Here is a 27,702-nt window from a genome sequence, read left to right on the forward strand (position 1 = left end):
TGGCGTTTGAGAGCCGTGTGTACTGAGGGGTGTAAACTTCTCCAGGAAATGGTGCACGAGGAGGCCCCTCTCCTTTGCCTTATGGAGCCCACCAACCAACGCTTCCCTTGGCGCCTGCAGCGTGAGTGGTTTTGTAAACAGCAGATACCTCTGGGTTTTGGATCCTTTGGGTTTCTCACTTACAATTGTCAGAGTAAGTTAATAGAGAAGCTAGAAGAACTCTGCCCTGGGGTAAATGAGAACTGTGTACGGGTCTGTCCTAGTCGCCCGGGGAAGGAGGGCGCTCGTCACCGGAGTCCCGGCAGCCAGCCTCTCGGCAGCGTCTCCTGCTGTGGCTGCTTCATCTGAGCGTTCTAGGCCAAATCCTCTCTAACCCAGAATAAACTAGTGCTGGCAGCTAAGTACACCGGCTTACTTAGTTATTGAAAATCCTACTTCAGTGCTTTTTCTGATCTTGACTCGGCTGCAGGGGTGATGTTCTGATAAGTTATAGTCACTGAATCGCAGTCTTACCAACTCTTTCTTTAGTCCCTGAGATCGGAAGCAGTTTCTAAAAATGTTCATTTGAATGAAACTCCTTGCAATGGGGCATTTTTCAGTTGCTCGAAGATTTCAATTGCCATTTCACCCTCCTGGGTTTCCTAGGGAGCCACTCCCACGTTATAGGGTCGGAAGGGGAGCGTTGCTTACCCCGTTGTGATGTACCCTGATTTGTCTTGACTAAAGACGAAGCTTCTCTGAGCAGAACAGCTGCCAGCAGCACATTCTGTCACCAAGTCATTTCCGATGAGATTTCATTACTTCTTCCCCAAAACTATAAATTAGATAGAAGTCTGATGTAATCTGAGTCTTAATCTAAACTTATTAGATTAAGTTTCATAGGAATGTTTGTCCTGGCCCCCTCCCCCCATGAGGTTTCTTTTTAGTATTTGTTCTTCTTACAAAACTAGCTGGTAAACACAGATTCAAAGAAAAAAAGAACTTCTAAGACAACCATGATTTTATCTTCCCAAAGACAGCATGTGGTGATAATGCTTCCAGGTCCTTTTCTATTATAAGTTTATTCTTTTATTGTTATTGTGAGATCTTCATGGAATAATTATTTTTCTAGTCCTGAAAAAAACTCGGCTCCACTAGTATATGTGAGTTAGTGACTTGGTCCTTACGTGCGAAAGCAGCGCGTGCATTCTAGGATGGCGGGGCGCTCCGCGCTACACCGGGAGCCTGCGTGTTTACAGCAGCTGTGCCTTATCGTGCTTTGGCCGGAACTCCTTGTGAGGTGCTCAGCCCACCCCTACGACAGACAGGCAAGCACCGTAGGCTTGCAGGGGCTTTGCTCCTCGTGCGGAATTCTGCACGACAGATCTGACACCTGAACTCACATCTTTCATAGCTAGCGTTCCTTTCACCCTATCTGACTAGCTGGCCGTGTGCCACTTTACCTTTTCCAGTACCTAGGCGTCACTTTTAAAGGCGACGTTGAGTCACTGTCGCTGTAACACGCGGGTCCGTCGTTCTGCCCGCCTCTGCTTCTGACGCCTCAGCACATCGCCCACCCTTGTGCAGGCTTTTCCGAAACTGCTAATCTGACTCTTCGTAATGAAACTAGGATGCTGGTCCTTTACTAACAACTGATGCCCCTTTATGGACACTTAGTACAGTTTCTCGTCAGTGAGAATACGTACACAGCATGGTTTGTGTTGGGCGTCAGCCCGAGTCGGGCGGAAGGCAGCCGCGCCATCCCCGTTCCCTTTGCGTTCGTGGTCAGCGCTGCCTGGTGAACAGGCTGTGGTCCTCGCTCCACGTGCCGCGCGGCAGGCCTGCCTCGTGAGGGCGCTGCGCTAGTGTTCAGAGCTCGGGGTGCTGAGAACTCCACACGTGCAGACGGCCGGCCGTAAATAACCATTCACACCTTTACTGGCACACTTCCCCGATTATTTCCTTAGAAAAATTCCTGGATGTACTATTGCCAGGTCCAAAGTGGTTTTTTAAAAGAATTTATACAGGTATGAAAAAACCCTAAGTGTGTGTGTGTGTGTGTGTGTGTGTGTGTGTGTGTGTGTGTGTGTGCGCGCGCGTGTGCATGTGTGTGTCTTCTCTGTTTGCAGAACTCCCCCCAGGAGTTGGACTCCTCTGCACCCCACGTGCAGGGGCTGTGCGCCCCTTTCCCTGGGTCCTCACCCGCGCTGGTCTTACCAGCCCCTTTGGTCTTTCCATCCTGAAAAGTATAAAATGATCTACCGTTGTTTTCATCAGCATTTCTTTGATTGTAAAGGACATTAAATCATTTTCATTTCTCCGCTGGCCATTTATATCTCTTCTGTGAACTGCTTGAACTTTGCCCGTTTTTCCATCAGGTTAGAATTACTTGTGTTTTCATTTGGGTGTTAAGTCTTTTCCATTATTTGTAAGACTTGCTTTATAGTTTAAAGACATTCATCTCTATTAACTTTATTGTTATATATATATATATTGCAGATGTTTTTCATCATTTAATTTGTGTTAATTTTGTTCTTGGTTTTTACTTGATTTTTTTTGTTGTTAAATTTTAAAAATCTTTGGCTGCATTGGGTCTTTGTTGCTGTGCACGGGCTTCCACTAGTTGCGGCGAACGGGGGCTACTCTTCGTTGTGGTACGCGGGCTTCTCATTGTGGTCGCTTCTCTTGTTGCGGAGCACGGGCTCTAGGCACGCGGCCTTCAGTAGTTGCAGCATGTGAGCTCATGGGCTCTAGAGCGCAGGCTCAGTAGTTGTGGCGCACGGGCTTAGTTGCTCTGCGGCATGTGGGATCTTCCCAGACCAGGGCTCGAACCTGTGTCCCCTGCATTGGGAGGCAGGTTCTTAACCACTACGCTGCCAGGGAAGTCTGATTTTTTTTTTTTTAATGTAGTCAAGTATATAAGTCTTTTCCTTCTCCAGCCCCAAATCATATAAAATACTTGCCTTTTCTTCTAGTAGTTTTATGGTTTTATTTTTACATTTAATCCTGAAATCCAACTGCAAGTTATTTTGGTATCAGGAGTAAGATACAACGTAACTGTGACTTCATTTGTTTTTTCCCAAGGGGTGAGCAGTTGTCTTGGGACTTGTTTGGAATAACCTGTCCCCTGTGTTGCTTAATGAAAGACAGTGAAAGCAGTGAGAGGGTGGAGAGCTGGTACAGAGACTTGGGGGCGAGGACCTTAAAACTGAGAGCATCCTTCCCTCGGGCATGTCACTGGACTGCACAGAGACATACTGGAAGCAGATATTTTGTTCAGCAAAGACCTAAGAAGAACGCCACTAGTGTTGGGGAAAATGCAGACTGGAAGGGTTATGATGGGGGTTGTGTTTGGACCTCTGCTTGTCTTTGAAAATTAACACTTAAGCTCACCGGTTTATGTTATTTGCCTCCATGAAGGGCACCACAGAACTAGAAACTGCCCTACTTTGGGGAAGTTTGCTGACAAGGCTGAATTTTCCAGGTAGAAATGGGGGACCTGAATTTCACAAGATGGAAAGGAGTTCTGCCCTCCACGTCTTCCTGCTGACAAAAACCATTCCTTCTCCTTCAGGGCCCAGTCCCTCAGGCTCTCTGCCTAGAAGATCCCATGGCCGTGGATGGAACTGACACCACGCCCTGCTTCCTGTAGTGGGAGGCACGGCACAGACTTCAGACAGCTGACTGAGTTAATAAAAGCCGGCTGTTTCACTGTTGCACTTACTTCAAGTGCTTGACTTCTAGCTAATTTTAAAGGAAAGAAATGATATTAAACATGTGCCCTGGGGTCCAAATTCACTGAAATAAAAGGGCACTGAATGTTGTGTTTTGGCAGAAGTCTTGAGGGTTTGTGTGTGTGCTTTGTTTGGGGTTTCCCACCCCACCCCCACCCCCGCCCCGGTTGTTTTTGTCTATTTACCGTGACTAAATTTTTTTTGTTTTTTCCTTTTATTTAGGTCGTGACAAAGACCTTTCATGGAGCAGGCCTGGTTGTCCCAGTAGACAAAAATGGTGTGGGATACCGAGAACTCCCTGAAGCCGACGGTAACGTATTTCTCACGCGAGCACGTGCGTGTGCGTTAATGCATGCGGAGAGAGGTTTCCTGATGTTGAGAAGTAGGTGAGGACACGTGCCTTTTGGGGGACAGTCACCTCCCCTTAGGGAAGAAGGGCTCAGGCTCTACGGGCCGTGAAGCCCGAACTGACGCTGGGTTTGCCACTCTGCAGCCTCAGCAAGTTATTGAACTACCCTGAGCCGCGGTCGTCTTTGCCCGCCATACGGGTAGTAGTGGTGAATACCATCGAGGGGTGTTCGGGGCGGAACCGAGCACGTACGTGCTCAGCACACTGCTTGCCTGACAGCGCTCAAAACAGAGTGTATTTACAAGTTAAAAGAACGTGGCCCTCTGGTCTAGGTGACTTTTTCTGAAATATTTCAGAGCCTTTGACGTTGTAGCCAACAACATGCAATATAGTAACTGGTGAGACAGCACGCGTTTGTATACCGCTCTGTGAGCAGTTTTCATCTGTATGTAAGTCTGTTTAGCTTTTAGAAGCCAGTGCTGAGTTATTACTTCATCTGTAAGTATACAAACAACAGAAAATGTAATGATCGCCACGTTGCAGAGAGGATGAAAGCCGCTTCTCAGCTCCCCCGCCCCCCCCTTTACTTGAGCACCCCTGAGGGCACCGCCTTCCTGTCCCCCTGCTCGCCTGGGCAGCGGGGCGAGGGGCGCTCAGCGAGAGGGAGGGAGGGAGAGGCGCCCCTGCGCAGCACATAAAACGCAGGCCCTCCCTTGTTCAGAACAGCGCTGTGGCCTCGGCCGCCCTCCGCCTGGAGGACTCCCAGGGAAAAGCACTGCGCGTGGGCCCCGCGGTGGAGGAGCTGAACTTGTAGGCTGGCTTGGTTGTAACTCGCTTCGATGTAGAAACCGCAGCGGCGTTAAGTTTTTCCTACATTGACCAGATGTAGAAATGATACTGTTCCGGATATGTTGGGCTAAATCAGATAGCTTAAAATTACTTTCACGTGTCTGTTTCGGTGTGAGGCCGAGGTGGGTTACACGCGCAGCCGGCTGCACACGCGCTGCACACGCGGGACCTTCCTGGACGTCCTCCCTGAGGCCGGAGGGGAGAGGGGCTCTGTCCCAGGGCCGGGCGGGCAAGCCCTGGTCTTCGCCGCCTGTGAGCCAGTCCACCCCGAGCTTTAGCAGCAGCTTTACTGTCCTGTTGGGGAGACTGAGGGCCTTTGTTACAGCGATCGCGGTGGGTGTTTAACTGCGGTGCCCTGGAGTAAGCCGTTACCTCCCCTGGTTGGGGTTCTGGGTTTTACGTCCAAGGTCACTTTTATCTACTTGTACTTTTTTCTAACATTCTAGCATTAGCTCCTTCCGTGGTTTAATTATTTTTGAACGAGGAGTGGTAGCAGACATAGTTAAGGATCTAGTGTCTCACTGTTTTGTTTGCCAGGAGGTGTTAAGTGGCTGGCGGTCTGTGGACGGGTGACAGCGCTCAGCGGGTCACAGTGAAGTCTGCTCCTGACCAGTCTCCCCCGAGGCTCTCTACACGTAACGCTGTAACGTGGCCCGGGGGATACCATTTACTGAGCACTGGATCGCGTCGTGGTTGACGCCGTCAGGGGATGTGTACACGGTGTTACCTTAATCCTCACCCAGGCCTTGACGGCGGCTCTCGTTCTCACGTCCGGGAGGGGGGACCTGACACGTGGCTCGGACTGTCGCGTGATCGCCGAGCCGGCGGCCTGACTGCCCCGTGCTGCAGCCTGTGGCTCTGCGCCCGGGCGCCGGGGGCGGTGGCCGCGGGGAGCAGAGCAGCCGCGGGTCCTGAAGCGTCGGGATGGTGGAGGCCGCCTACGCGGTCTCTCGGTTTGGCGTCTGTGAGGCGGCGCGCTGCAGAGCGTCGCCAGGGGAAGAACATGTCTGTCCTCCGGCGGACACGCCCCTGCTGCCTGTCTGTCCGGGGCGGCACCGCCTGCCACAGGACGGGGCGCGTGGGCCGGGGGCGTGCGCTCCGAGGTCAGGCCCGGCAGACGCTCAGCGCTGCCGTGGGCCCGGGTGTGTGGCTGGTGTCAGCAGCGTCTCACGTCAGTCCCTCGCGCGTGAAACGGCATTGGGAGTTCCGGGCGTGACTGTTCACGTCATGACGGAACCTCGTCCCTGCCGGCACGGCAGCCCTGTGCCCAGGAGCGTGTCTTGGTGACCCGGGTGAGTGACAGCCCGCCTGCGTTATCGGATTTTCCCAGTTTGTCAGAAAGGAAGTCTAATTAGGCGTCGTTCGGTGCCTTCCTTGTCACGTGCCTCGTGGGAGCTGATGCACCCCGGCATCCGAAAGCAGGAAGAAAAACGTTGGAAGTCCAGATAGAAATGTTAAGCCACTCGCTTTTTTTAATTTAGATAAATGTTAGCAGTTTTCTCTGTTCTTAGCTCAGATTACACTTAGGCCGTAGCTGCACTTCCCCCACTTTGGTAAAAGTACTGGTAAAGGTTTAATTCTACAATGATTTCTTGTCTCTTGTATGTCTTTTTCTGGGTTTTGTTTGTTTGTTTGTTTAAGTAAGGTAGGAGGGGGCAAAAAGAGCAAACTTTACTGTCTGGATTTTTTTTTAAATCCCTCGGTCTCCATATTGTTTTTGTTTTTTCCAACCATTTAAAAATGGAAAAACACTCTTAGCTTGAGGGCAGTTAAAAACAGGTGGGTCAGGTTTGGCCATAGTCTGCGGACCCTGGACTCTAGCCCAGGGAAAATCTCTGGAAGCTGGTGTGATTCCTGATTGCAGCTAGCGTCATCAGGAAACGGTCCCACTGTGCTAATACAAGAAGTCTTTTTTGTTAAGTTAGCCATTTTTATGCTTGAATCTTGGCTGCTGTAAAATACAGTGCCGACCAAGGAGGCATCTGTTGCACTAGGACAGAGCCGTGAGGAAACACCCAGGTCACGGTCTGCGCCATGATGGTTACAGGTAACGCTGTGTCCTTGATCTTTCAGCCAGTCTCAGGAGAATCTGCAAGACGATCGTGGAGGCCCCCAGTGATGCTGAGAGACTCAGAGCTTTTGCTCCTGTTCAGGAAATGATGACTTACGTGCAGTTTGCTAATGACGAGTGTGATTACGGGATGGGGCTGGAGCTGGGGACGGACCTCTTCTGCCACGGCTCCCACGTGAGTGAGCACGCCCTGCCCCCCCCGCCCTCCCCCAACTCCTGCTCACTGATGTGGCCCAAGTCCAGCGCGCGTAGGGTACCGATTCAGCTTGCATTTCCAAATGAACATTCTGAAATGATTTTTAAGCAGATGTTGTGAGCATATGTTTTATTTGAAGTTCGCCTTGTACTCTGGCCGAGGTGAATGACCCGGATGTTTTGCCCAAGTGACTTACTAGCTACGTATATACGGCTGTGCCCTTCACTTGGGTGCGGACACACTTTCCTGGCTCCGTCTCACTTTCCGTGGGGGGTTTGTTTTCGTGCTTGAATTCCTGGATGAAGAGTTAATGCTGCCTGTAAACACGCTTGAAATTCCTTAACGTAGAGGAGACGCTGTTTTAGCATGGCCTCCCTGCTCCTCGCACAGGAGGAACGTACGAGGCAGTCGCAGGAGGCCGCTGAGCCGGGGCTGCTGGGGCTCGGCAGGCGGGAAGGAGGAGCGGTGGCTCCGGCGGGCGCCCGGGCGGCCCCGGCCTGAGTCCCGCCTCCGCAGCAGTAGCCGTGTGAGCGTGGGCCGTGCTCCCCGCACCTCCGCGCCACCTGGGGCCCTCCCAGGCCGTGGCCCGCTGTGGAGACCACCTAATTCCTTCTCGTACCGTGTCACCTGCGGCACAGAAAGGGCCCCGGGGGCTCGGGGCCACGCGGGCAGGCGGCTCCCGCGTCAGCGTCTACGCCAGAAGCTGACTGTGCAGTCTGTGAAGTGCAGGGTCGCCTGGGGACGCCGCGGGGCTGCCCCAGGGGCTTGTTCCGCACAGGCTGGCGCGCCCCCAACCCCCGCCCCCCAGTCCCCCTGGGCCTCACCGAGTTCCCTTCCCGCTGGGGCCTGAGCATTTGCGTTTCTGACCGACAGCTACTGGGTCAGGCTGACGCCGCTGTCAGGGGAGTCTGTTTTGGGGACTCTTGTCTTTCTCGTGTAGGGCTGGCTGTTTGTTAGCAGTAAAAGTAATCAGAGTGGTTACCAGCCAGAGAGAGTCCGTGACCCATCAGAATAGCGCTCGACCAGCTTCTCAGAAACTCGGTTGTCTTGAGACTCCAGCGGCATCTGAGAAGAGAAGGGCCGGGGGAGCAGGCCGCGGGCGCCAACGGCGGCTGCCCTCCCTTGTCCTCGGAGCGCCCCTGGGCCCGTGACACACGGAGGCAGCGACTTCAGGGGTGAGGCTGACGTGGGGCGTGGGGAGAGAAGGAACTGAAGACAAGGGGAGCCTTCAGTGCCATGTGAAAACTCACACTCAGCTCCTTATGCTGACCGTGTCAGCTCACGGAAACGATGATTGAAGTGTTAAGTGGTGGGGACACGCCGACGAGAAGGAAAAGGCATTGAGCGTATTGGGGGCAAAAGGGGGTGAATAAACCGATTCTGAGGGAATAAGGACGCTTACAGTTTTTACTTGGTTTTCTTCTGAGTTTCCTTCAAGAAGTGCCCTTCGTCCTGAAGAGCTGCACGGCTGCCCCAGGGACGGTGCCAGGCGCTGGCTCAGAACTCGCGGTTCTCGTGCAGACGCTGGCTGAAACCCAGCGTGTGCGGAGCGGGCTTTGTTAACAACTGCTTTTTCCAGTATATTGACCCGCCGCGTCCTCTGCTTAATGTCGTGTTCTCTTGTTTTTCAGTATTTTCATAAAGTTGCTGGCCAGCTTTTACCTCTTGCATATAACCTGTTGAAGAGGAATCTGTTTGCAGAAATTATTGAAGCTCACCTGGCAGACAGGAGCAGAGGGGACGTGGACCGGCTTGCAGCGTGAGTGGGAGGTGCCTCTCTCTGGCGCACAGTGTGTCAGAGCTTCAGTATGAAACGGGATGTTTTGTTTTCAAGGAGTACAGCAAATAAATGGACGGGAACATTGCTAAAAGCTTTCCTGAAGCTCTCGCGGCTGGTTTTCTTTCTTTCACGTGCAGTCAGGTCATCCGCGTGGTGACGCCCTCATCACGTGTGAAGAGGGGGATGCCGCCGCCGTGGTCCTGGCCGATGTCATAGGATGTCACGCCTGACACCTGTGGACGAGCACGCGGTCCTCTCCTCCCAGGAGTGAGTCCCGCTTCAGCGTTTAGCACGTAGGCAGCGAGGAACGTGTTTCTGGGACTCGAGCTGACAAGAGCTGCAGCAGGGAGGGCGCAGGGGAGCAGGCTCGGGACCCAGCCCGGATCCCCCACAGCTGCATCTGAACAGCAGCTGCAGGCGCTCCGGGCCTGGCCCCACGAGCGTCCGCTCACCCCGTCAGGCCCATTCCTTCCAGCAGCACTCCCCGGGCTCAGTCTGTAGCTACCAGTCGACACAGCACTAGGATGTTGATACAGTAGGTAACCAGCACACCATGCAAGTTTTCCATTGGTTTCCCAATACAGGCTGGGGGTAGCTGTGTTTGACCAGCTTCAGATCCTTCTTCAACCTGACAGAACGTCCTTCACCTTAAAACCTCAGCGCTCACAATGAAACACAAAATAACAGCAAACTGTGGATGGGGCCAAAGGGCCCCTTAGGTTCCCCTCGTGAGGTTCAAGGTGGAAAAGCCTGCAGGTCACCCGGCTCGGCCCCCATCTTGCAGGACTGACTGGACCTGCCCACAAAGCTCTCCACAGTTACCTGTGTCAGCCGCCTCCTTAGAACCCACCCGAGACCCGGACTCTTCGTGGCAGAAGGCCGAGGAGATGGGCAGGACTCACTCCCCGGTGAGGCTGTGGGCTTTAAGGTCCCTCAGTGGCGCAGACCCTTGAACACACGCGTATCGGTTAGCCACCGTGGCCCACACTCAGCGCCAGGGGAACCCACGCTAGCACGGTCTGGGGAACTGCTTGGTGAGACGCCCAGGGGTGGGGGAGCCCTGACTCCTGGGGCCACTAGTCCCCTCGGCTGCAGCCCACGCGCGGCAGCCGTCCTCCTCCCCGTGGCCGCGCCGCCGCTGTGGGCAGTTAAGACTCAGCTGATGGCGCCTCTCCCTCCCTTTCACTCCTGTCCAGGGACATCCACATCCTGACGGCAGGGCTCCCGTTCTAAGAACGGACACAGTTCCGTTACGTGAGGCCCTGCCTGCAGCTACCTGGGCCCATCTGAACACGGAGCTGCTTTACGTTGAAACGTGACAGTAACAATGAGCTCACACGTGCTTCGATTCGGAAAAAAACAGATCACGTTTGGTCTTAGCCTTTTAAGAAGCTCTTGAGCTTTTTTCCACAGATTACTTTCTAGGGTGCTTGTCAGTACTGTGGCAGTATTTAGAAACAGTTAACACATTTATCTAAAATACTGATTATGAAACTCAAGTGTCTTCCGTTCAAACGGTTTGCTCAGCTAGAAATCCTAGGTTCCTTTAACTTTGCTATTTGTTGATCCAACAGTCTCAAGTGTGAGTTTTTACAATTTGCCTTCTTGTGATCAGTAATGCGGATTTCCTAGCAAGGAATACAGGAAAGGGGACAAAGAAATTCAGCTTTTCATCCATACCTTACACAAACCTGAGTGCAAATCTTCAGAAAGCTGGGTATACACAAGCCAAGACAGGATTTGGACAGGCGTGCCAAGAACGGGGCGGTTACAATTTGGATGCTGTAGCTGTGAGCGGAGCTTCCTGAGGACGAGAGTCTTGTGAGATAGAAACATTTGCAGTCTCAAAGCCCAGCAGTTGCGTCCCAGCGCTGGTAGCACGTTCCAGGAGGGACTGGCCTTCCAAGGACTCGGTCGTTCAGGAACAAGCCCCTCCTGTCAGCCCGACACCAAGCATATTCCTTTCTTACCTTTCTCCTGCACTGAAGGCGCAGTCCTTGGAAACCTCGTTTACTAGATATTCTTATCTACTCTTCAATGGCTGTTGCGGCCTCCACATGCCACCTGCCTCCCTGTTCACTTTAAGTGCCCGGGCCCTTTCATGAATAAAGCACCTTGACCCAATCAGAATTTAACAAAATCATCACCTAGCTCAAATTTAGCTAAGCTCACACCTGGGGCTTGGCAAGTTTTTTCTGTGTGACCTCTAACAGGCAGAATGATTCACGCGAGAAAGTAAGCGGAAGCGATAAACCTCACCCGCGAGACCTCGACGGTCTCCACGAGGACACGCCCCCTCGCACCAGCTCAAAGCTCCCGCTCAAGGCCGCCTGTCCAACCTGCTCCCCGCCCCCTGGAGTCCCTCCTGCTACTCAAGGCCCGCCCCCCACCCCAGAGCAGTGAGTCTCCCTCAAACAGCCCCACTGCTTAAAAGAAGCAAAAGCCAACCGAGTAAATGCCGAAGACCTTGCTGGCCGTGTTCAACGGTTCATCCCATCCAGCGAGCAGGAGCGGGTCCGAGGGGCTGTGCAAAACGGGCGGCCCTCCCGGGCCCCTGGGGAGACGGCGCCCTGTTGGGGCTCAGGTGACCTACCTGCGGGGGACAGAGGGGCCCGTGGCGGATGACCTCACTGGTGCTGACCGGGCATCTCCAGGCTGCCGGGGGCTGGACCTGCCCTTAGCTGAGGGACTGAGCCGTGGTTCGGTGACGTGGGCTTGGTCCGGGGCCTCCGCCGGGGCCCGCTGTGTCCTTACAACACCACGAACAACAGCAAAAGCCATGATACCCCGCAGCTTACAACACAGCACCGTCCGTCACACACCGCTCTTCCGAAAGCGGTCCTGGATGCCTTCAGCCCCTTCCCGTCTCTGCACAACGCCCTCCAGCCTGATCCCGCTGGACCTGCCCCGGCCGAAGTATCAGTGACGTCCGCGGGCCCGACTCTCGTCCTCACTGACTTCGCCTGTCGGCGACCGTGACACGCGCCCGGGGGCCCACCTCTCCCACGACGGGCCTCTGCACCCGGCCTCACGCTGCCCTGGTCACTCGACCTCACGGGGGCCTTGTCTTGTGTTACTCCACGAGGAGGCTCAGGTCAGGCCTGCGTCCCAAACACGGACCTCAGACACACAACCGCCCCCCGGACGCCCTCGCCCAACCCAGCCGGGGCTCCGAGCTCCCTGGCCCGAAGCCCGGGACGTCCCGGGGGTCCGCACGCCCCGCCCCGCCCCCTGCTCCTCCTCCAGCCCCGCCCCAGCCCCGCCCCCAGCCCCTGCCGGGGCTCCTCCTCCGCCCGCGGGGACCTCCGTCAGCCTGCCTAACCCACGGTGCGCTCACCGTGGGTGAGCTCACCCTGCCCCTCGGACACGACCAGCATCCCCGCCCCCCGTGGCTCGTATCCCCCCGACCCTCCCAGCCGGGGGATTTCTGCCCGAGTCACAGCGCGCGGGCCCCGGGATCGCGTAAACACGCGTGCTCGGCAACCACCACAGCGCACCCTGACACGTGCCGGCATCTGAGAGCCCGCGTGCCCGGAGGCCTCGGGGGCCGGGGGCAGCGCTGGGCGCGCCGTCGGTGCTCGACACGGGCCGAGTGGACAGCGCGCGAGAGCGATGACACGAGGCCCACCGGGCGCGTGGGGACCGGGCTCCTTCCGCCGGACACCCCGGAGGCCTTTCCACAGCGCACCCGTCACCACCTCCTCGTGGGCAGCCCTCGCAGCAAACCTCCACACTCGTTCTGAAAAGCACACGGTGCCGCTGACTCGCGCGTCTCCTTCCCTCTGCGGGCCCGCAGACGCCGCCGGCACCATCGCTGGTACGTCCACCCGCTGTCACCGCAGCGTCCGTCCCCCGGCCGCTCCTGCTCGCAAAGGACAGCACGGGCACTGCAACGCCAGGGGCGCGGGGCGACCCTCCCCCCGGCTTCGAGGCTGCGCGCCGGGCGCCTCGGCCGCACCACGCGGAGCGCAGCGACCGCGGGGGGCGGTGACAGAGGGAATCAAAGGCCAAACCACACACTGTCATACAGATTTTAATAGAGTTTCTGATTGACTCATCACAGTAACCGTTTTTACTGTAATGATATGCAGCTTTACTACATGAGTATAAATAAAAACAGATAAATACAGCTCTAGGCAACATCACAGATTAACAAACTAAGCATTCTTCATGAGCCACAACTGAAAACAATGCTGAATAAGAAGAGATGCTGACACCCTTGCCCATTCTCACCATACCTTCTCTGAAAGGGTACTCGAATGAGGCGCTCCACCCACCGCGGGCAGTCCGTTCGCCAACGAGCCAGGCACATCGATCTCACGCTCTCCAGCGCTCCCCGCTCTGGCTGAAAAGCAGGCACACCCCAACGTACCAAAAGGAAAAGGGAAACAGAGGGACGCAGACCACCGCGAGCGCACTGGAGACACGGCCCCCCTCCCCTGTCTCAGCGGGGCGGACACACCGAGAAGAAACTCCGCGTCCGCCCGAGATGTCAGTCTCTGAAGCAGGACCTGAAATCGGAAAGGAAACGTGGGGGACAAAATCCACGCCACGGGTGACTTCGTGAGGCCGCGCCTCTCGGGGGCAAATGCACGGATGACAGGTCGAGAGGAGACGCGCAGGACCGTCATTCAGGAAGGGCTGCCCTCCAGACACCAGGAAGGAAGCGTGGAGGCGGCCAAGGGGGGAGGCACGGGGACAAAACGCTAACTGCAGGCAGACAGCAAAACTCAGAAGGTCTCACGAAATGCCTAACATTTTGCTCAACTCTCAACTGTCACTCTCATCTGGCCTCATGATCTTATAAACCTTCCAGATCGTAAAGATCTTCCGTGATCTCACAGATCTTACAGATATATTAAGAACCAGAAAGTGAAGAACCACTGCTAAAATGTAAAAACAGCTCATTGCCAGCTATGTTTCAGAAAATGTGTCTGTAAAAATTCATTTTTGCCTCCAAAAGTACAGAAACCAGAAGTTTTAGGCCAGTGCTTCAAGTAAACTGCCTTTGCCAATAGTGAATTAAGACCACGATTAAGTCAGATATTTCCAAAACCCACAATTCCAAACACATCCCAGTACATTTTCAACTCATCCTGCAAAAAAGTGCAGTGTGGATTCAAAACGTCACTGGACACCTGGACGCGACCTATGCAGAGATTCACAGGTTCTGTTCAGATTAACGTTTTAACTGCCACCTCTGCAATTCTACTGTTTTCATTTCATTTTTCTTTTAAAGGTTAACAGTATTTAACTTTTGGTTTTAATCTGCAAAATAATATGTAGTGTTTCAGCCTCCAGTTAATGAGTCAAAATGGACAGGTCAGAAGACAAACCCAGGGGATGGCAGTGAAAGATCAGAAAAGGTTTCCGTACATATCTCGTCACAGAGAAATAACCATAACCACATCTTACACCCTTGTTCCCACTGTAAACTTTGTTCGTAACTCCATATTTCTAAGTCTGAATTAGTCTACAAAAATCACATTAAAAAGGTAAAATTACCTAAGTGCGATATTAACTGATCTGTATTTTATAAATTTTAATCCATAAAAATATAAATAAGAATGGTAAATTTTTAAGAAAGAAATATACATTTAGTGCAAGTTATGAATTATATTTCTTCTTCAGTGTCAGCAGTAAAACACCTTGAGGAAAAAAAGAAAAAGACTGATCTAATTTCAAGAAAAAGAAAATTCCAGTGTTTACACATGCAACTCATACCAGGTGCGGCTAAACAGAATTCTTCCTTCTCGTCACTGTCAATGAAGCAGCATCTTGTCTCCTTACGCTCAACAGTACTTGTGTATTATAGGAGTTTTAGCAACAGAAAATCTGCATACGACCAGGTCACATTATCCATTAAAGTCAGAGAGGGACGGAAAAAAAAGCAAAAAAGAAATCTGTATATCCTCACAAGTCAAGTTCACCGTTGTTGATTCCGAACCACGCGGCACCCAAGAGAGAGCTCGTTTCTCCTCCGTGGAGGTCTTCCCGGTGCCTTGGGCCTCGGTCGGCGCACACGTGACTGCACCGAGCGCCTCGTGACGGGGCAAACTACAGGGTTAAGGGCACAAGAAACACTCCCTTCTTCTGTGTGAAACCTCAGTACAACCTCAGGACAGTATCTCAATATGAGAAAGGACTGCTTCCAAAGGGCACACCAGCTTACAGAGGCTTTGTTAGAGCGCGCGCGAGAAGGGGCGGCGGGGAGAGGGAGATCGTCCGGAATGTAGAAAGGTAACGCTTTAACTGTACACTTCATGAGTTAAACAGAAAAGTTGTGATTAAAAAAGGGCAAGACCTTGCAGTCTTAGAGATGGCTCGATTCAGAGGGATCCCTCCCGAGACAGGCACGTCTCTGCGGTGCTGGAGAGCAGGCCGGGGGCCGGGGTCAGGCTCGGGCGCCCTCCCTGTGGAGAGAGGCCCAGGCCGCACCCCGGGCTAAGCGCATCCAGCGCAGACAGCAGACCACGTGGTGCCCCCGTGGGATGGGAGATACTCACTCGCCGCCTTCTCTCTCTCCTTTCCCTCCCCAAACAACTCCTCCATTCCAGCGGCAGTACTGCAAACCATGCTGCAGCAGCCTGGCTTTTCTATCTCCTTGTTTGAAGGGGGTTAGAGCTCGGTGCTGCTCAGCAGGCGGGCCTCCTCCCCGGCCTCCTCTCCCTCCAACGTCACGGGGCTCAGTTGAACATGATGGAGGCGGGGTCTTGGTTTGCCGTCTGGGCCATATGACGGAGGATATCTTTTTTCGTGATGATACCAAGGAGGCGTCTGAAATGGGTAAACAGAAGGTGGCCGTTAAAACTGAAAGGAAAAGAAAAGAGGAGCTAAATCCACAGCTAAACCCTTTTTTGTTGACAGGAGTGGAGCAAAGCAAGCAGCCTGATTCTGCATGTTCTAAAAGCATTTCATTGGTGAAGGTAATTAAATACCCAGCACCCATCCTGGGATATAGTGAGGACGACGTCACTAACAGCTCGGTGTCCTTTCCCCGAGGCCGAGGACTGGGCCCCCCCGAAGCAGAGCCACTCTGAGTAACGTGTGCCAGAGAGAAAGGGACAAAGACGGGAGGGTGTAGAACAGGAAAGGACACTGACCCCACCTGAAAAGGAAAATCTGTTCCCACCGCATCAAGAAAGAAGTGTCTGATGACCAAATCCCCTCGAAGTTCTGCTTTTTTTAAAAGCCAAAATGAACTAACTTAAAAAAAATAACTTAAGGATTGCCCAGTTGTATGCAGAATCTACATGAAAGCACATACAATTGAGATAAAATGCATATAAAATGGCCAACACAGAATTTCCATCCCAAACGTCAGAATCCCAAGAATAAATCTCTGAGGCAACCCAAATTTCTAGTACAGTCATCCATGTCTTCCTTTTTTGATTTTGGTCAAAAAAGTTAAGATCCAGTGCTTTTATGAAAGTCTGAGTTGATAAAGCTTACATTAAAAGATAGGTGAAAACGTCAAGAAGCAGTCCTAAAAGATGAGTATAGACGAAGCAGAAAGCAGAATGGATGGGTAGCTACTTACTATTCTGGTTAGTAGCTTTTTTAAGAAAAGGATGCATGAAACTCTTGTGGAGTTAGCGCACAACAGGGGTGCCTGATCGGCGCTGGACTGGGACAGATCTCGCGGAGGGATGGCAACTGCAGGGCAAGACAGTTGCAGGCAGTAACTGCCAGAGCCAGGCCACTTATCAGATGATTCAAAATCATCTCCAGTCACGACGCCACTGGGACAGAGAGCCAGTTAGACCCACCGCACGTGGCTCTCAAAGCTGCTGACAGCGTTCTAGAAACAGCCTGCGAAGGGCACCGGGGCCCAGGCGCCAGGACTCCGTGGGTACGGCAGGGAACGGAGGCCGGTGGCAACCACGTCTGAGCCAGAGTCCCCACAAGACGGCCAGAGGCCAGGAAACAAGACAGAGAGAGACGGGGTGGGGCTGGGGGGCACGGTCATCAGAGCGGGCTGTCCTCGAGGGCACACGTTTGCCGCAAGACCGTCCAAGAGGGTCCCACCACACTGCCTACAGCCCCCAAGCCAAGGAAAGGCCCTGACGGGAGGCGGGACCCGCCGGCCCTCCCTACGGTGGGGCCTGGACGCTCCCCCAGCCTCGCGGACAGACTGCGGGCGTGTGGGGGCGGGAGGGTCACGGCCCCCAGGTCCCCGCCTCGCCCCGGGCCCGGCGGCCGGGCGGCGTGCGCCCCGGTGCGCGGTGACGTCACAGTGCGCCCCCCCCCCCCCGCCCCCGGTCTGGGAGCAGCTACGTGATCACCAGGGGCTCGGCGCGCCGCATCAGCTCCTCCAGGTGCTCTACCATGTTCTTCTTGGTGATGATCCCCAAGACGGTCCTGCAACAGACCACGTGACGCTAATGACTGCGCAAGAACTTAGGCGGGAGGGGCTTCCAATCACAGTGATAGAGAGTGCGAGAAAAAATTAAAACATGAACCCTAAGAATGCTTCAATGAGCTTTAGGAAAACAAACACAAAAGTGATCTGAAATCCCAGGTCCCACTGCATGAATTCTACTGACTTTCCAAAGTGACGCGCTCCTACTTGAAACACTGGTGGGTGGCTATATCCTTTTTAAATCAAAAATCAAAAGCTCACAATGACGGTGACTGCAAAAAAGCACAAAGAAGCAACATCTATATCACAGCTGCCGGACTCTGAAATGGAGCTTCATTTTCGGGGTTCTTCCCGCAGAGGAAAGTGTTTCTCTCGTTTCTGTCATGTCACCCGCGGCCCTCCTCACCGGGGCAAAGGCAGGAGGCGGCCCAGGTCCCTCCGGCTCTGGCCTCCAAGCCTCTTGCCTGTCCCGTGACTGTTACTTGGGATGAAAATGACAGAAAACGCGCACGCACTAAAGCCGACGAGTACGCGCGCTCCCCGACCGTCGGGACCTGCCAAGTTCGGCTCCTCAAGATAAGCTTAAGCAAAATGACCTTTTGATTGTATACACTTTTCTCTAAATAATGATTACTTCTCGGCTAATGTCATTATTATAACATCAAGCAAGATGATGAACAAATTCTCATGAGGGTGCTTGAAAATAATTCAACTGCTTTTTAGTCATTAAAACAAAATTCTGGTAACTGGCTTTATAACGGAAGTGAACGACTTCAACTGCAATGTGTGGCGATACAGACAGTGAGTGTCAAGAACCCTAAAAAGCTTTCCGAGTCTTTGAATTCTGAAGGCCCATCCGGCGTGCCCTTCAGGGTGACTGGACGTCCCTGTGATCCGGTTAAGTCCGCCCCGTATGGCACCGCCTCCGGCCATCCTGACTTCCGGAAGAAGTCACAGGGGGCCTCGTTCAGTCAAAGGCTCTGGTCCCCCACCGATGTCACTTACAGAGCAGTCACTAGGGGATGCTCGGGGCGGGGCAGCAAACAGGGAGGGTAGGGAGTGGGAAAGGCAGAAACAGGTTCTTTGCTAATGTTTTCTCATTACGTTTTAAAATAACGGGCTTTTCCTCAAGAACAAAGACAAACTAACTGAACCGTTCTCAGAGCATGGGAGCCAGTTTCCCTCCAAAAAGCTCAAAAAATGCACTACATAAAATAAACACTAACTCAGTCGACGTGCTTCTCTGACTAAATGTTTGAGGTAAAACAGACAAAAACCATCAATTCACTTGCATTTATAGCTGGAATCAAGAAATGTGAGCATCCCGACAATTCAGTAAAAGAATCCCAGTTTAGTTCTTACTCATTCTTTTCTACCCAGTTACACACAATGATTAATTTCAGTTAATATGTTAGTAACCTCTGCCAAACTGCCAACTACACAGTGGGGACGGTCACGAATTTACTAAAGACACAATGGCAAATTTATAGACGTCTAAGGTAATCTTTGTATTTACCAAGTAACAGCCCTAAAAAGGAGGAAATACACATTATTTCCTCTCTTTAGTTACTGGAGAAAAGAGATTTGAGAGTAATAAGGGCAAATTCAGTGCTGCTTTTACTACTTTCAGAAGTGCAAGGAAAATCAATGCAAAATGTGATTCACGTAGGAAACAATTTTCTGTTCCCTGCGGGGGGCGGGGGGCGAACAATGACGTCAGAGTAAACAGGGCGTGACCCAGCACCTTCCCAGAGTATCAATACTGGTTTCCAAGAGACACCGGTCCCAGGAGTTCCTCTGCTCCCGTTTTCCTCCCCTAAAGGGTGCACGTTTGGAAAACGGCGCTTGCTGTTCACCCCCCTCTGAGAAGCTCCACAGTAAAGAACCTCAACTGTATTTAATCCAACACTTTACAAATGCATACGGTCACGGACCTCTTTTTTGAGCCATTCTAGTTAACGTCCTACTGGTTCCACCAAGAGTAAAAGATTTTGAGAAATTCTGTTAATCAGAACACAGAGCGTGGAGAATCTTCAACCCTGACAGACACCCGCCTAGTCTCGCTTTCTCCTTGCGTCTCAGAGTCTAGGTTCCTCAGGCCTTCTTCCCCCAAATACATAGTCATTTCCACCTCGGAGGACCCAGTATGAGCTGTGACATGTTGCCCATTAGACTCTCCACTAAAGTGCAGAAGAGACGATCTCTCTTCTTCTTTTACCTACCAATCTATCCTCCTTGAAGGACAGAAGTGAGGAAAATATAATCAAGGCCAATAAGCATAAAAAGCTACCTCCCACCCCACGCTTTCTTACAAACAGGCGGGATCCGATGAGATCTTCATCCGCTCTCCCCCCACCCCTGCACTGCCTTCCAGCATCCGTGCTGCTGAGCACCCGAGCTCCGTCAGCAGAGTGCACGACGGGCGTGAACCCACGCAGCCTGTGACACGCTCCACCGGGACTGGAGGAGGACAGCCACCCTTGTTATGACACAGGAGGCCAAGCCACACCAGGCACAGAGCGCAACACAGAGCGGGCCAGCGTTTGATAAGCCAACTCACCCAGCCAGGCTTCCCAGTGACCCATTCGTTACTAAAAGGACCCCAAACCTTCATGAAAAGGTACTCCGTTGAGCGTGTTCGTATTCAGCTTTTCAAACAATGAAGCCTGGTACCATTACTCTTTGAATCAAACATTAAACAGAAGACAGTAGCTATTTTACAACATACATCTCTTCTCCCATCAGTATCTGTGGCATTCGATCGTCAGACTCCCTGCCCTTGATCCAGAGCTGCACCCCTCAAAGGATTTATTTCCTGTTACCTAGACTTGACTTAGCTGGTCGGCACAGTGGAAACACCACCAAGCATGGACCGAGTTCTCTGGCTTCCTGCTTCCGTTCCTAACCCAATACAGGCTAATATACCGTCCAAGAAAACAGCAGTTTAAGAAATCACAAAGAAAGCAGACAGCCTCTATCGGTCAATCACCACGTAAAGCGGCCGGAGGCTGGGCTTCCGAGCTGGAAGCCCTCCTGGCCCCTGAGCTACGCCGTGCTGACCACGTGCCCGGACACGCCTCCCCGGCCCCGACGACCACCTCTGTGCAGGGGCCGCAGAGGCGAGCGAGAAACTTGAAGGAGGTGGCCCAGCGGGAGGCGTCCGCTTTCCCTCCTTTCTCTACAGAGGGGGCGTGCGCTCCGTCCCTCCGGGATTGTTTGTTACACCGCTGGCTCCTCTAAGCGTGCGGTGTTTCCAGGAGCCTCCCGCGGCGCAGGGGAATCATGCGGTCTGCACGCAGCCCAGCCTCGCTGTCATCAGCCTGCAGGGGAAACGCTGTCCCTGAGGATGCCAGGTAGGCGGGGCCACACAGCAGGGATCAAGGGGCCCGGAGAGAAAGGGCAGGAGGCGGATGCCAGCCCAGGAGCAGGGGAGCAACGCCAGGCTGAGGCCCGTGCGCTGAGGCGGGACACCCGCCAGGCCACACCTCCCCACACCCCTACCCTGGGGCAACACGGCCGGTTTACGTGCAAAGGGCAGAGAGATCAATGTATACATTTTAACTGCACTGGTGTTCACCTGCCAGCACTTGACTCCAAAGATCTGTGGATGGAGACCACAGAAAAGCAGAAACAAAGCATCCGCCAAAGGTTTTCATCTAATTCACAAACCTCGCTTAATTATATATGATTTCCCTCATTACACGATAAATCACAGAGTAAACAGCAAAACATTTAGAGAGCTATTACTGTCCTGGAGACGAATACTCTAACCACGGAGTACTTACGAGAAGAGAGCAGGGCGCCGCGGTGCCCCAGGCCGCGGGCGCCCCCAACCCTCCAGGAGGGGAAAGGCGCTCGGCTGGGCCCCGCCCACCCCGCACCACGACGCCTGCGGCTCCCTGCGGGGCTCCCTGCCAGCTCCTGACAAATGTCACTTTCTGCTTTGGCAAAGACCGGGCGGGCAGTTGACACTCTGCTCACCGTTGGCGAGCGGGACTCCGAGGGGCCGATCCTAAAAGGCTGACCGGGCACCCCCTCCCGGGGAGGGCGACGGGGCTGGCCGGGCTCCCCCAGAGGGCCCCGCAGGCTGGCGGGGGCCGGGGCGAGCACACTCACCCGTTGTGCGTGACCAGGCACTGCCGCAGGCCCAGCTTCCGGAAGATGTCCACCACGATCTCCATGGGCGTGTGGTCCGTGACCGTGAACGGGCTCATGTCGAGGATGCTGCGGAGCTTCAGGGGCCGCGGACTCTCTGCTGGGAGGGACGGGGTGTGCTGTGCAAAGCACACGCGGGAACCGCCCACTACCCCTTCCTGCTTTTTTCTGGCGCTCTCTGAAGAGACAGAGAAGACCAAAAATTAAAAATCGGTAGGTTGGCTTTTGTTTGTTTTGCTTTCAGGACAACCTGCTTATTCAGAGACTTAAAACAATAAATAAACGCATCCTTTCGGTCCCCTCTCTTTTCCCATCTTCCTAACCGAGAAATAAACCGACTGAAAAGCCATTTAGCAATTTCTTAAATTAGACAGAATTAGAATCCACCAATAACAAATCATCTTCATGCAAATAAAATACTTGTGGTATATCATGGTATAATTTTCTTTGCTGTGGTCTAACTTTGGGGGACAAGGAAGCATACTGGGAATACGGACTTTTAAAGGTACACGAGTAACGAGAGCACCACTGACTACGGGATCGCACCCCCGAGCGGCCCGCCTGCGCCGTGGGCCACTCCTCCCGCCTTGGAGGTGGGACCACAGAGAATCTCATCCTTAAGGCCTGGACTGTGCTGTCTATCCTACCCCTGTGAACCAGCTAGTTCTTCCTCTTTTCTGACGTTCAAGCTTAATTTTCTAGGTGCATCATGAGGTGGGGTGAAAGTACAGTTACACACGTAACGGACACCAACCGACTTTCGAGGTTTATCTGCACAGGCTCCGTTCATTCCCGCTCTCCGGGGCCCCGCCTCAAGTGCTCCTGTCCTGTGCCTACCTCCTCTCGGCCACCTCTCAAACTGTGAGACAACAGGTGGCCAAGACGCAGAAAATGGCAGGGGAGGGGCAGAGACCACGGGGAGGAGGAGGAAACCCACGGAAGGGAGAGAATACACAAGCAAAGTGAAAGCGCTTATGCTCCTAGTTAGTATGAATCCAAAGCTGTGTGTACAAATATCGTATCTGTCATACTGAACATATTCTGAACGTGAGGTCTGCCACGAAAATATTTAAGCCAAAATAACAAGCATCAGCCCTACACGAGCAGCGAGCCCAGCTCATAAACACACACTGCAACGCCTCCTCCTCCTCCTGACCAGCAAGGCCCTGCTTCACTGTGCTGCCACAGTCAGTGGCGTTCCAGCACCAGGATTCCCTAAAGCACCTCAGAAGCATGAGAAGGGCATGGGGAAGAAGAAAGCCCATCAGCAACGGACATAAATGACTTCTGAAAAATGCTCGTTAAGAAGTATCAGGCTGATGGCTCGTGAATGGAGGAATGGAGGTGCTGTTAGCGTGCACGACAGCTGCTCTGTGAAACCTGGTAGTGACAGATTCCAAAAACACCCCCCAGGGATCTACAGCTCTTTCACTTGAATTAATTTTAGAAACCAAAAAAGTCTCTATACTCATAAAACGGTGTTTCAACTACCTGAGCAGGTACAAAGCCACCTTTAACTCCTACAAAGAGAGAAACAAAAGGGGGGTCCACGTACTGCAGTTCGCGTTATGGAGTAAACGCTGTTTCACAGTCTAAGGCTGATAATGATACTGCCACGGGGAAAGCCTTCAGCAGACCCTCTCTCCCAGGCGCACAGGCTACAGCTGTACTCTGAACAGCAGCTCCTGAGGGGGTGGGAGGGAAGTACGAGGGGAACAGCCTGTCCCTGTGCCGCGGCGCCTTTCTAACCGTGTTCGATCTGTCAACGGTGTTCGAGTTCTCACGCGGTAAGAGCCTCCCTGTAAAACTCACAGCTCCTAGCACATAATCAGAAAGGAGCAGGTACACTTTTACACCGTAAGGTGGAAGATAGGCGAGATGACTCAATTCACACTATAAATGTAATATTACATATATGCTTCATTTTAAACAAATCTATAAAAAAGCATTCAGCCTCACTTTTACACCTGGACAAAAGAAATGCAGGAGGAATGTCTCTCCATTTGGACTAAACTTCAACACGGTAAACTGTCATCTACTCCTGGTGGGAGTCCATGGCAGAACCACAACTTCGTGCAATCTGAGAATACCTCACAAAATTACAAATGCGCTACTCTCTGGCCCAGCAATCCCATTTCTAGTATTTCCCTACATCTACAGAGGCAAAACGTCAAGGACACAAGGTTATCAGATATGTGAGGCGGAGATTTTTATCATAGCAAGGCCAAGAACATCTTAAATGTCCATCAGCGGGAAGCGGATTTAAAAAATCATGATGTATTCCACAGGACATCCACTCAGTGGAGTGCTGTGTAGCTGTTAAAAATAAAATGATTTGGAAAGATGTCCAAGAAAACATTGTTTAGTGAAAAAAAAAAAAAAAGACACAGAACAGCAAGTGTTGGGTAGCATGTTATGACTTGTTTTAAAAAGAAGGAGAAAACATATACACTTACTTACGCAGGCAGAGAATGATACCTACAGAAAACGTAAGAAGCCAAGGAGACAGTTGCTTACGGAGCTAAACTGGTGACTACGAGGTCATGGGTGAGAGATTTTTTTCACTATATACCTTTTTTTTCCTTTCTCTGTATGGCAATTCATCACTATAAACTTTTAATCTTCTCGAATTTGAACGATGTGAATGTACTATCTACATACAAACTAAAAAAAGGAACTTCCCTGGTGGCGCAGTGGTTAAGAAGAACCCTCTTGCCAATGCAGGGGACAGGGGTTCGAGCCCTGGTCCGGGAAGATCCCACATGCCGCGGAGCAACTAAGCCCGTGCGCCACAACTACTCAGCCTGTGCTCTAGAGCCCGCGAGCCACAACTACTGAGCCCGCATGCCACAACTACTGAAGCCCGTGCGCCCTAGAGCCCGTGCTCCGCAACAAGAGAAGCCACTGCAATGAGAAGCCCGCGCACCGCAACCAAGAGCAGCCCCCGCTCGCCGCAACTAGAGAAAGCCCACGCGCAGCAACAGAGACCCAACGCAGCCAAAAATAAATAAAATTAAAATTTTTAAAAAACCTAAAAAAATTTTTTAACGATATAACATAAAATTTAATGCCAAGTTTATAAATAAATTTGGAGAAAGCTGCTCTTTTAAAATCTTGAGTTTTCCACCCCCAGACACAGTATATAGTTCACAATTTATTCAAGCATTCCTTTCGGTCCTTTGATAACCTATTTTATTTATTTATTTATTTATTTATTTTTTTTTTTTTTTTTGCGGTATGCGGGCCTCTCACTGTTGTGGCCTCTCCCGTTGCGGAGCACAGGCTCCGGACGCACAGGCTCAGCGGCCATGGCTCACGGGCTGATAACCTATTTTATATAAATATCTATAAACTACACATTATATACAAAACTTTAGTGTACGAGTCTATTTTTCCCATTCAAAGACTAAAACTTTACCAAAATGTATGCTGGCAAATATTTAAGGTGTGTTAAAGAAAAATCATGCTGCGACTAACCCTTCTGACGACGTGAGTTACTATTTCACACACCTAAAGTACCCCTATTCCCTTAAACTGACATTATCTGCTACCCCAATGTTCTATTTCTCAAGACAGTAGTAAAATCAACTTTAAAAAATATGTCCAATCAATGGGAATATAAATAATTCTTAACTTTACCACTTTATCTTTTAAAAACCCGGGCTTTTTTTCCTTCAAATTTCTACATAAATTCCAAAATTCTGACCCTTTCCTTTTTTGCTTACTATTACAAGGTAAAGAACAAAATGTGAACAGCAAAACTCTTCTCCGACTGTAGGTCGGCCGTGGTGACGGCTCAGAGGCTGAAACACTTGAACGCGGCCGCGTCTAACACACGCTCCGCTCACTCGGACAATTACCAGTCTGCTAGCTCAGGGGAATGCTAGGCTTTGAGCAAGTCTCCCAGAGCTGCAGCCTTTTCCTTAGCTGAACTGGATATTCTGCACAGGCTCTTTTCTTTTCTTTCTTTCTTCTTTTTGCTTGAATAGCTCTTGTAAACTGAGAGCTTCCAGTTTGCTTTGAGATATGCTGCCCATCTACACCATCTAGCCTTCCCCCTTCAAATGGCTCAAGAACTGAAATATTTTACAACCCTTTGGCCACAGAGGTAAGTTGGAAGGAGTTGGCGGGCTCACAGGAATGACCTTTGGGGACAGGCTGAAGGCTCTACATTTTCAGCTCTGAGTCCTCTACTGAACACCAGGAGTATCAGAGCAATGGCTGGATGAAGATACCCTCTATCACAGGGGTCCCCAACCCCTGGGCCACGGACCGGTACCGGTGCACGGCCAGTTAGCAACCAAGCCGCGCGGCAGGAGGTGAGCGGCGGGCGAGCGAGCGAAGCTTCATCGGCCGCTCCCCGTCGCTCCCATTACCGCCTGCGCCATCGCCCTGGCCCGTCCGAGGAAGAACTGTCTTCCACGAAACCGGTCCCTGGGGCCAGAAAGGTTGGGGCCCGCTGCGGTTTGGGAAGAGGAGTCAGATTGTGTAGAGAAGGACTGAAGCCTTACGGGGCCCCTGATCAATACTGCAGGACGACAAGGAAAGGGGATAAATAACTTTTGGAGGAACAAAACGGGCTTCCTCAGAAGGAGAAGTTTAATTTCTATCCAAGAAATAACACAGGATGGTGAATGCCTTATATACTTTTTCAACCTGGCATTTAACCAAAAATAAAATCTCTATAACTTTTTCGTTTTAAACCAGGGGTCCCCAACCCCGGGTCAGTACTGGTCCACGGCCTGTTAGGAACCAGGCCGCACAGCAGCCGGAGGCGAGGGGCGGGCGGGCGGGCGGGCGAGTGAAGCTTCATGGGCCGCCCCCCACTGCGCGCGTCACCACCTGAGCCATCCCCCATCCCTACCCACCCACCCGTCTTCCGGGAAACCAGTCCCTGGTGCCGAAAAGGTTGGGGACCGCTGCCTTAAACTACATGTTACAAGTTAATACTGTAAATCTACATCCAACAATTGAAAAAGCAAAACCCTACGGATCTGACATGAGACAGACCGAAGATGATGGAATTTTCAGTAACTTGCATTCAAATAAGCCAACTTCATTAACTACAAGAAGGTATTTAGCTGTATGCCTCGGCAGTTACTAAGGCGCTATATTACATGCTACTACGAATACCGTCAACTTAACAAGACTCATCTGAGTGCGAAAAGAAAGAGCCCGACTCCAGTCCCTGATAACAATGCCAGATCAAAAGATAAAACAGTATTTAGCTGGTAAACATCCCACGGAAGGGTAAATTCCTTTCCTAAAGAACCTAAGATATTACGAGACATAAAATACACCACTTGGGCTTCCCTGGCGGCGCAGTGGTTGAGAGTCCGCCTGCCGATGCGGGGGACGCGGGTTCGTGCCCCGGTCCGGGAGGATCCCACGTGCCGCGGGGCGGCTGGGCCCGTGAGCCGTGGCCGCTGCACCTGCGCGTCCGGAGCCTGTGCTCCGCAACGGGAGAGGCCACAGCGGTGAGGGGCCCGCATACCGCAAAAAAAAAAAATAAATAAATACACCACTTGTCCCCACGAACCCAACCAATTAAATTTTATAGCTTTCCTTTCTTTCAGAAATCTATTACATATTTATATTCGTCCACCTAGGTAGCTAGATACCAAAAGACAGAGCCGTAGATAGACGTCTATGTGTGTGTAGTTCTTTAAAAGGGTACCTATTGCAATTGTCAGGTCTCTTCTGAGGGCAAATCCCACTAATCTCTGAGACTCTTTGGACATTATGACAGGAAAGCCATTGTAGCTGGTCTCATTAATCATGTTTTCTATGTCATCCACGGTCATGTTGTCCTGGGTCAGGACGGCCAGGGGAGGGTCACTCCTCCGAGGTCTCATGACATCGGCAGCCAGGGTGGTATGAGTGAATTCTTCTTTTGCATCCAAGAAAGGGTATCCATTTAGCCGGATGTGAGCTTCATAAATGCCTTCCCTCCCAAAGGCATCTCCAACCCATTTACTGGTCATGACTGCAGCCATCAGGGGAACAATATACTCCAGGCCTCCAGTGAGCTCAAAAACAATGACCACCAGGGACACCGTCATCCTTGTCACACCGCCTGAAATAAATAAGACCGCAGGTCAGGAAGGGCAGGGCCCTCATCAATCCACGGGGGTAGAATTTCTGCACTAGGCAGGTGGACACAAATTATAGACAGAACTTAGTGAAAAGGATCATCGCTATTTTAATAAGATCTAGAAAAACCAATC

The 27,702-nt window shown here is 52.0% G+C and overlaps 2 protein-coding genes and 1 long non-coding RNA gene across 7 annotated transcripts in view; 1 reads left to right on the forward strand and 2 right to left on the reverse strand.

The window, feature by feature from the left end:
• HPF1 (histone PARylation factor 1) overlaps nucleotides 1-9,054 on the forward strand; it is an 84,796-nt gene extending 75,742 nt beyond the window's left edge. For both annotated transcript variants that reach the window (XM_067040063.1, XM_059071538.2), the window contains 3 exons: nucleotides 3,936-4,023; nucleotides 6,985-7,157; nucleotides 8,810-9,054. In XM_067040063.1, coding sequence (XP_066896164.1) covers nucleotides 3,936-4,023; nucleotides 6,985-7,157; nucleotides 8,810-8,941 — 393 coding nt within the window. In that variant the 3' untranslated portion in view covers nucleotides 8,942-9,054. The remainder of the gene's footprint in view (nucleotides 1-3,935; nucleotides 4,024-6,984; nucleotides 7,158-8,809) is intronic.
• A 221-nt stretch (nucleotides 9,055-9,275) lies between these two features.
• Nucleotides 9,276-12,055, reverse strand: LOC136794629 (uncharacterized). Its single transcript, XR_010841691.1, has 3 exons — nucleotides 11,552-12,055; nucleotides 10,639-10,762; nucleotides 9,276-9,906 (listed from the first exon to the last, which is right to left on the reverse strand). It is a non-coding gene; the product is annotated as an uncharacterized lncRNA (long non-coding RNA).
• A 2,430-nt stretch (nucleotides 12,056-14,485) lies between these two features.
• Nucleotides 14,486-27,702, reverse strand: part of CLCN3 (chloride voltage-gated channel 3) — an 84,524-nt gene continuing 71,307 nt past the window's right edge. For 3 of the 4 annotated variants that reach the window (XM_059071527.2, XM_059071528.2, XM_059071531.2), the window contains 3 exons: nucleotides 27,153-27,551; nucleotides 21,437-21,653; nucleotides 14,486-15,735 (listed from right to left, as the gene is read on the reverse strand). In XM_059071527.2, the coding sequence (XP_058927510.1) occupies nucleotides 15,645-15,735; nucleotides 21,437-21,653; nucleotides 27,153-27,551 (707 nt within the window). In that variant the 3' untranslated portion in view covers nucleotides 14,486-15,644. Of the gene's footprint in view, nucleotides 15,736-17,243; nucleotides 17,320-21,436; nucleotides 21,654-27,152; nucleotides 27,552-27,702 lie in introns of all 4 variants that reach the window. The other variant, XM_059071532.2, reaches the window with a different exon arrangement.

The sequence above is a fragment of the Kogia breviceps genome, chromosome 8, assembly GCF_026419965.1.
Source record: "Kogia breviceps isolate mKogBre1 chromosome 8, mKogBre1 haplotype 1, whole genome shotgun sequence".
In the NCBI taxonomy this organism is placed as follows: domain Eukaryota; kingdom Metazoa; phylum Chordata; class Mammalia; order Artiodactyla; family Physeteridae; genus Kogia; species Kogia breviceps.